The sequence below is a fragment of the Spermophilus citellus genome (genome assembly GCF_964194105.1).
Source record: "Spermophilus citellus genome assembly, chromosome: 3".
In the NCBI taxonomy this organism is placed as follows: Eukaryota; Metazoa; Chordata; class Mammalia; order Rodentia; family Sciuridae; genus Spermophilus; species Spermophilus citellus.
Genome location: NC_138184.1, coordinates 110,289,587 through 110,298,492, shown reverse-complemented (window position 1 = coordinate 110,298,492; position 8,906 = coordinate 110,289,587). Strand labels below are relative to the sequence as shown.

General features: G+C 46.4%; 1 protein-coding gene across 1 annotated transcript; it reads right to left on the bottom strand.

Annotated features, from left to right (window-relative positions):
- Nucleotides 1-113: 113 nt before the first annotated feature.
- Nucleotides 114-2,707, bottom strand: SELENOM (selenoprotein M). Its single transcript, XM_081285827.1, has 5 exons — nucleotides 2,412-2,707; nucleotides 1,141-1,176; nucleotides 959-993; nucleotides 545-623; nucleotides 114-466 (listed from the first exon to the last, which is right to left on the bottom strand). Exons 1-5 carry the CDS (start codon nucleotides 2,538-2,540, stop codon nucleotides 308-310), a joined length of 438 nt encoding a protein of 145 aa, XP_081141953.1. The 5' UTR covers nucleotides 2,541-2,707; the 3' UTR covers nucleotides 114-307.
- Between the last annotated feature and the right edge of the window lie 6,199 nt (nucleotides 2,708-8,906).

The window sequence follows — 8,906 nt, the reverse complement described above, 5'->3', positions numbered from 1 at the left end:
GCCCAATTCCCGCAGCCAAGCGTTGGGAATGCGAGGTCTCCCAGTGGTATTTGGAACACCCATTCCGACCTATCATACCATCTGCCTGTAGCAAAGAAGGAGAAGAGCCTCGGTTAAGGTGGAAGAAATTTAGTGGAGCTGAGGAGGGAAGAAAAGGGGGCTAGGAAGAACCTCCCCCACCCCACTTCTGCTGGCTCGGAGACGAGGTGTCGGCCCTCAGCAAGGGAGGCGCTCCCGGGATGCTGAGCGCTTCATTCGGTCTCCGGGACTCTGGCAGGGTGGCTCCAGCCCCGCCGCACCTCCGGACCTACAGGTCGGCGCGGTCAGAAGCTTCCCCGGGGGGTTTAGCCGGCGCCCACAGGTACTCCTGAGGCACCTGCGCATCCGGCGCAGCCTTGCGATAAAAGCCGAGTTCCAGCACCAGCTCGTTGATTTCCTTGCGGGTCATTTCACTGAGTGGGATGCGCTGAGGCCAAGAAGGGGTGAGGTCAGCATGTCGAACTCCGACTCTCGCTCCGCCCCCACCCGCCTCCCAAGTTTTCACCTCTAGTTCCTCATAGCGACGGCCCAGCAGCACCAACTCGGGGTCGGCCCCAGGGAGGTGTTTCATCACCAGGTTGTGGCTGAAAGGAGTGTTAAGGGGAGTAGTGGTGGACAGAGGGAGCTGGGGCTCCTGGAGCCAGCAATACCGCCTTTGCTGAATGCTTATTCTGTGCCCAAATGGGATCCCCACTTATACGCAAGGAAATTAGGGTTCAAAGAAATAAAGGGCCTTTATCTCCAGTTTCTTTCTTGCCTACCCAATTTGAAGACCACTTTAGAATCCTCTGGGCAGTCAATACCAATCAATTCTGTTGTCCAACGAAAACTATTTACCATCTCTTAACTGTGAAATTCAATAAAAGGAGATTCTCCCAGGTGCCCTCCTCATGTCCCCTTCTCCAGAATAAAAGGATACTAGAATGGAATGTCCTGAGTGACGAATGCCTTCACCTGGGGAGGAACCAGAGCATCAGAGAACATGTCCCCTTCCCTTCCCTCTGTTCCCAATCTTTTTTTTTTTTTTTTTTTAATCAAGTTGGCCATTCCCCAAGAGGCTCGAGGGATACAGAACCAGAGATCCCCTTCTTTCAAACTCACCTCCTTTAGGCGGTTCAGCTGTCATCCTCCACAGGTCTGGAGGGGGACAAAATGGGATAGGTCAGAAGTGCCTCATTTTACCCTAATCTCACCCCCAAGACCATTACATCTTCATCCTTGAATTGGGTTGAACTGTTGAGTTATCCCTAGAAGAGCAATTCCCAAGGAATGAAGGAGGTGAATGAAGGTCCCTTGTGGGCAGAAGGAGGAACTCTATGGTGAGAGAAACTCAAGCCTAGAGAAACTAATGAAATAGGTGCAGGGCCAGACACCCATAGGGGGTTTGCCAGCCCTGGGGCTCTTGAATGAACCTATTGATCATTAATTCCCAATGCCCTAGAGACAGACATGATAGCCTTGCCCTTCTCAGGAAGTAGAGACCTGGGTCTGACCTTTTGCCCCTGAAATCTCAATAAAGAAGCAGACCAGAAGGAAACATCTCAGAACTGCCCTGGGGGCCCCCATTAGAGGCACCTGCCATCTGGTCCCTGCCCCACCCATGCAGAGTGGGGCCCTGCTAGCCACCTGTGGCCCAGCTCCACAGACCATCTGTCAGATTCCCTAAGGTAGGATGGGAGCATCCCTCTACGCATTCCCTGAGGAAAGGCCATCTCAGCAGGAGTTCAGACCCCAGGACCGCCCATTCCAGCCTCCTTCATCCTACCCACTTTTGTCAGACAGGAAACTAAGGTTCTGAGAGAAGCAGAGATGGTTCAAATCACATTGTAAGACAGACTTTGCTGTGGAATTTCCTGGTCGGGGAGGTTGAAGGGGACTGCTGCATAGTAAGTATTGATAACGGAGTTTCCAGCCCCCTTCCCTGGCTTCTGCAGAGTAAAGGGAGGTGCCCAGAAAGTCATTCCTCCCCAGAAGAAGGAAGAGAGATTCTCTGGAGCGCCAAGCCCTAGAACTGGGATGGGGGGAGGAATTCCAGGAATAAGTGGAGTGATAAGGGGGATGGGAAGTTGGGCTCCCAGAAGCAGGTTTGGGGAGAGTCCTAGACTAGCAAAAAGTCAGACACTGGGCCTGTTTGTCCAGGGACCTGCTGTCGGGCCAGAAAGAGAGAAAGGCAAGGGTTTGGGATGCCAGGCTGCAAGGTAAGCATCCGGGGGCTGGGGAGGGGGAGGGATTGTCCTGGCGCTTTTGGGGAGGAAAGGAGGGCGGTCGGGGGTCGGGGTGTTCCTGGAGCCAGAGCGAACACTAATCTCAAGGTTGTGGGGCCTGTAGGGCTTGCGGGTTGTGGTGCTGGGGTTGGGGGCCGGCTCACTCACCTCTACCCGGGCCCGGGCCAGGCCGCGCAGACGGTTCCAATCCGGCCGGTAGGTGGTGGCGGTGGTGGCTGGGGCCACAAGCGCCGCAAGAAGCAGCAACACTGGCGGCGGCAGCAGCAGGAAGCTCATCGGTACCCAGCTGATGATCTGCAGGCTGGAGGCCAACCACCCGTTCACTGCGCCACGTCTGGGCCCGCAAGCTGGCAGGGTCTCCAACAGAGGCCCCGCCCCGCCCGAGACCACGCCCCCAGCTCTAGGTCTCCACCCCTGGCTCGCGTGGATGCCTCCCACTAGCTCCTGGCTCTGTCTTGACTCTTCTCTGACACCCGAACCTTCACTTCCCGAATCACGAGAATGTCGACGCTTCTTTTGTCAAATGAGAGCGTGGACGCTCCTGCATGCTGCGGCCAGACAGCGCCACCTCACGCCAGTAGAGGGTGCAGACGGGACGTGGACAGACACGGGTTTCTGGGTCAGATCCTTGAGTTTAATATAGGGACATTGAAACCTGGGGAATCCTTATTTGTGCATTTAATATCTTTGTACGAAATTTCTATCAATGTTCAATTGCCCAGAGCATATTTTATATTAAGAGAATATTAATACTTCGTGGGGGCTGGGATAATAAAAGGATTAATAGATTAATAGTTCTAATAAGCTTTAAAACAGGATCTGGGCAGTGCTGGCTTTCATTATCAGTTCATTTCTTACCTCATCTTTACCAGGCCCCCTAAACTCTATTTTGCTGTTTAGGAAACAGACTTAAAAAGGTGAAATAGATTAAGTTGTGGATCTGGGATTTGAACCCAAAACATCTCTGTGCTCAGCTTACCAGACCAAAGATAACTAGATCAAAGTACCATTTCCCCTCTTCATGCCTTCAGCAAACACAGCAAGTATAGTCAGCCCTTTGTCACACTGTGGATTAAACCAACCTCAAGTTGAAAAATATTTGGAGGGGCTGGTGGTGTGGCTCAGTGGTAGAGTGTTCAACTGACACTGTCAGGCACTGGGTTCCATCCTCAGCACCACATAAAAATGAATAAAATAGGAATGTAGCTGTAGCTCAGTGGCAGATAGCTTGCCTAGCACTTGTGAGGCACTGGGTTCAATTCTTAGCACCACATAAAAATAAACAAATACAATAAAGGCATGATGTCCATCTACAACTACAAAAAATTTTTAAATAAACAAGTATAATAAGTGTACTGTGTCCATCTACAACTAAAATTTTTCAAAAAAATATTTGGAAGTAAAAATCGCATCTGTACTGAACACATACAGACTTTTTTTTATTGCTATTTCAACCAATATGGTATTAACTACTAAACATACTGTTTACATTGTATTAGGCATTGTTATTTCAACCAATATGGTATTAACAACTAAACATACTGTTTACATTGTATTAGGCATTGTAAGTGATCTACAGATAATTTATGGAGCCAGGCATGGTGCATGCCTGTAATCCCTCAGGTAGATTGCAGTTTGTGGTGCTGGAGCTGGGGGCCGGCTCACTCACTCAATCTCAACTTTAAGGCCAGCCTGAACAATTTAGGAAGACCCTGTCTAAATAAACAGAACTAGGGATATAGAGCCCCAGTGCTATCAGTAGTAATGTGCTTGTCTACCATGAGCAAGGCCCTGAGTTTACTCTCCAGTTCTGCACAAATAAAGTACATAGGAGGTTGTGCACAGGTTTTATGCAAAGGCTACACCAACTTTATATAAGGGACTTGAATATCCTCATATTTCATTATGGAGGAGGTCTAGAATCAAACCCCTGCAGATACTGAGGGATCACTGTGCTCTTTCCACTGAATCTAGAGAATCCTTCTCAACCCTGAGCCAAAGCTGCATGAATTGTAGGAATTTTGACTTCTTGGGCTTCTTCCTCCATTTAAAAAAAGATACATATTACTTACTGCAGGAGCAGTGGTGCACATTTGGGAAGGCTGAAGCAGAAGGATTCCAAGTTGCCAGACCAACCTCAACAACTTAGTGAGACCCTCAGCAATTTAGCAAATCTGTCTCAAAAATGAGTAAATAGCCAGGCATGATGGCACATGCCTTTAATCCCAGAGGCTAAGGCAGGATAATTTCAAGTTCGAGGCCAGTCTCAGCAATTAATGAGGCTCTAAGCAACTTAGCAAGACCTTGTCTCAAAATAAAAAATAAACAGGACTGGGGATATAACTCAGTGATAAAGTGCTCCTGGGTTCAATCCCAAATACAATAATAAAAATAAGTGATTAAAAATACATATTAAAAATTGGATTTTACAACTGCCTTGATAAAAAAGATGATAAAATCCAGGCTAGATTCATTTTATTGTTGTTGTTGTTATGTGGTTTTTTTTCCATTTTAAAAGAAATTAAAACAGTGGCCCACTCCTGTAATCCCAGCTGGGAGGCTGAGGCAGGAGGATCACAGGTTCAAAGCCAGCCTCAACAACTTAGTGAGGCCTTAAGCAACTTAGTGAGACCCTGTCTCTAAGTAAAATATATTTTTTAAAAGGGCTGGGGATGTTGCTTAGTGATTAAGAGCCCCTGGGTTCAATATCCAGTGCCAAAATAAACAAAAGGAAGAAAGAAAGAAAAAAAAAATAAAACATTTTCACAGACCCATGAAAATATTGTGGGCCCTAGACACTGAACCTACTGTGCCTCTGGATAAGTCACACCTGCATTGAGCCCTTTGCTTGCACCCTGCAACTTCCCCTTCACTGACTTGATTTTGAAGATATAAAAATAATTGCCTTGGAGATGTTTTTTAATATCTGTTTTCTATAAATGCATGAGTACATTGAGAATATGATTGGAGTTGACTATCTCTAACACTATTCACGGCCATGGAAGTATGAATTCATCCAAACTTCCTGAAGGGCAATTTGATTCAGTATGTCAACACCCTACAAACAGTTGTTTGACCCTATAATTCCACTGCTCAGAATTTGCCCCAAAGTAATCATCAGAGAAGGGACCAATTGTTAGGTCAAGGTTGTTTATCAAATATACTGTAAGTTTGTGACAGCAGAGGATGAATTTAGTAAATGATAGTAGTTCCACACAATGGAAAACCATGCAGTTGTTTAAAATGATGTATCATAATGTTGAATGACATGGAGAATGTTCATAGTTATGGTATTAAGTAACAAAAGCAAAAAAGCTTCGAAACTGCAATATAGTAATATCAGTTGCAAGTTGTGATGCTCTTTGTAACTTAAACTGGCTTAAACAATAAAGGCTCAATGATTTTTAAAACTCAGCTTAACCAATTGAAACCTATTCTCTTAAAAATATTTTTAATTGTAGATGGACATAATAACTTTATTTATTTATTTATTTATTTTATGGTGCCAAAGATTGAACCCATTGCCTCACATGTGCTAGGCAAACACTCTACCATTGAGTTACAACTCCAACCCTGAGACACCCCCCCCCCGCCTTTTTTTTTTGTGTGGTGCTAGAAATTGAACCCAAGGTTTTGAGCATGTGAGGCAAGCATTCTACCCAAGACCCCCTGCTTTTTTTAAAACAATTTTTGTGCCAATTTTATTTAGGTACAATTAACATACAGTAAGATTTGTCAATTTTTGTGTGTGTGTATGTGGTGCTGGGAATTGAACCCAGAGGCCTTGTGCATGCGAGGAAAGCACTCTACCAACTGAGCTAAATCCCCAGTCCCCAAGACCCCTTCTTAAAGTGAATCATATTCTGGTTCCTGTTACGAAGACAAACTGCAATGAATGTTGTGATGACAACATAGCCACCAACGAATTTTATAAATGTATGTATGAATACATATGCCTAGACAAAATCTAGATGGAAACAATTCAAAAAGTGAAAATGATCATCTCTTGGTGGATAAAATTATAGGTGAAATTTTTTCTCTTTTATGCTTTTTCCTATATTTTCTATAGTAAGTGTGTACTACTTAAACACAAATGGTAAACTCTTCCAAAACAATGGAACATATCCCACTAGTTCCCTCTACTCTGCTTCTACTTCAACCCCAAACTACCCCAGCAAGGGCCCCAGAGTGACTGAAGCCAGAGGCCCCACAGAGCCTGTGGTTTTTTTGCTGACAGAGCCAAATCCCAGTGCCCCCATGGGCCCTTGTTGTTCATTGGACAAATGCCACCAAACCACTCTCATTGCATTAACCTGGACTCTGTGGCCTGAAGGGGCCATAGTTTGGGCTGCTGAGGTTTGACCAGCCAGCCAGTGGAACCAGCAGTGGAGACAGTGGCCACAATAGTACCAGGAACATTCTGGCAATCAGCAGTACAGGAGGCCTAAAATCTCCCAGGAAAGATCTCTGTTCATAATTAATGCCCCTTATGTGGAAGCATGCAATCTAGGCCAAAATAGGGCTAGGACTAGAGTTTAGGCTGTGATGGGGTCAGGTTCAAATAGTGTCAAGTGAACACTTAGATTAAGAACAGGTTTAAGGTTTTGGTAGCATAGACCTGCAATCCCAGAGATTCCAGAGACTGAGGCAGGGGAATATCAAGTTCCAGGCCAGCCTTGGCAACTTAGCAAGACCTCATCTCAAAATAAAAATAAAAAGGCATGAGGATATAATTCAATGGCAGAGCACCTTGGGGTGAGTCTCCTGCACCTTGAAAGGGGCAGGTTTAGAATTGAGTCTGGGTTGGAATGATTAGGCTCAGACTTCACAAAACTCCGTGATTAAGTTCAGAGCTCAAACTCTTACCAAATTCAGGACATAGCCAGAGGTCAAGACTCAGTGTATAACCAAGGAATCCAAAGTTTGCACCACCCAGGGTCAGAATTTAGTCTGAGATCAGGGTTCAGTCAATGATTAAATTTGGGGCTCAGTTTGTGAAGTGAACAAGATCAGGGTTTAAGCTTCCACCAGAGTCAGGATTCAGTCAAAAACAAGGTTTACTTTGGACTAGGGTTAGTGATCAGTCTGTGATTAGGGCTCAGTCTTAGGTTAGGATTAGGGTTCAGTCTTAGGTTAGGATCAGGGCTCAGTCTAGGTCCAGAATCAAGGTCTCAAATTGGGATTGGCCTTTTGCTGAGCTTGGATCAGGGCTCAGTATGTGACTAGAGTCAGGGCTTATTCTAAGGCAATGGTCATAACTTAGTCTAGAGATGGAGTAAAGGCTCAGTCTTGACATGAGATCAGGGCTCAGTCAACATCAAGATTAGGGCTCAAGTTGGATGTGGTATCAGGGTCATAACCAGAGTTTACTGTGACTCTATGTTCTGTTCCGAACCCCAATAGAGATGCTTCTGGAAACATGGGAGCAGGGCAGTCAGTCTGCAAGAATTGAGAGCCCCCAGATAAGCTTAGTACAATCTAGTCCCTGCAGTAAGCTTTCCCTTGCTTGCTAAGGACGGGTGTCCTAGAGCCTTCTAACCTACATGGCTCTGCTGCTCAAGATCCCCTCGCACCAGAATAAAAATAGCCACTCACTTCAGAGCAGCTGACAGCGGGTGCCAGGCTGCCTGGGAGGAGGGGGAGCCAAGGAGAGGGAGGAGGGATGCCTGAGCTCAGCCCCAGCTGTGTGACCTTGGGAAAGTCACTCCTTCTCAAGCCCATTTCCTGAGTGGCAGAATGGCGGGGGGGGGGGGGGGGGGGTGAGGACGACCTTCCCCAGAGAGTAGAAACAAAGGGGCAGTGATATAACATATAACATATGGCACTTGTTACCAGCAAGGAAATTTGAAGTCTTGGGAAAAGAAATGCTCCTTTGTTCCCTGTTCACCTCTTTCTCCCTAATGCTTACCTCTGTCACCTTTCCACAATACCTTGTTTCATCCTCTATGTCTTTCTAGACATTTCCCACATAGTGGCCATAGTGGAACCTCCTTCAGGATGGGCCTGGGTCAGGGTGACCAGAGAAGGAAGAACAAACCCTTCTGTACCATTGCCATCCTCAAATACCCACGGAAGGAGTAAAAGGAGAACAAAGAGGAGGAAAAAGGAATTTTTATTTCTTTCTTTCCCCTGCTCATGGTGTGTTTAGTCTGAGCCAAAAGGCTGGAAGGGCACATGTCCAAATTTTGTTTCCTCTCACAGCCAGAACCTTCTACACCCCATCTCTTTGCACCTGCCATTCTTTCTGCTTCCCAGGGCATTTATCCTCTTCAATTTGGCCTCGTGTACTTTCCTTCCAAGCAAGGGTTCAATAGTCATCTCTTCCACAAAGCAGAATTATCCTCTCCCTCTCTAGTGCTCCATTCTCTGTGGGGGTCTCAGTTTTTTCTTCTGTCAAATATGGGTCTTATGACCAATCTTTCAGGGTAATTGTGGAGAGTAAATGGGATAACTGTCAACCACCCGTCTTCCCTTCCTATCACTCAAACAGCCTAAAGGGAAGCACTAAGAGTTTCCAGAAAGGGGCTGGCCAAGCTGTACCTTCTGCCTTGGTACACCACTCCTCCCTGCAGAATGAAGGAAAGGAGGGAGCCAGGAGGAGCCTCAAGAGACAGCCGTCTCCAGGGGGGCGGTTCTCCCTGG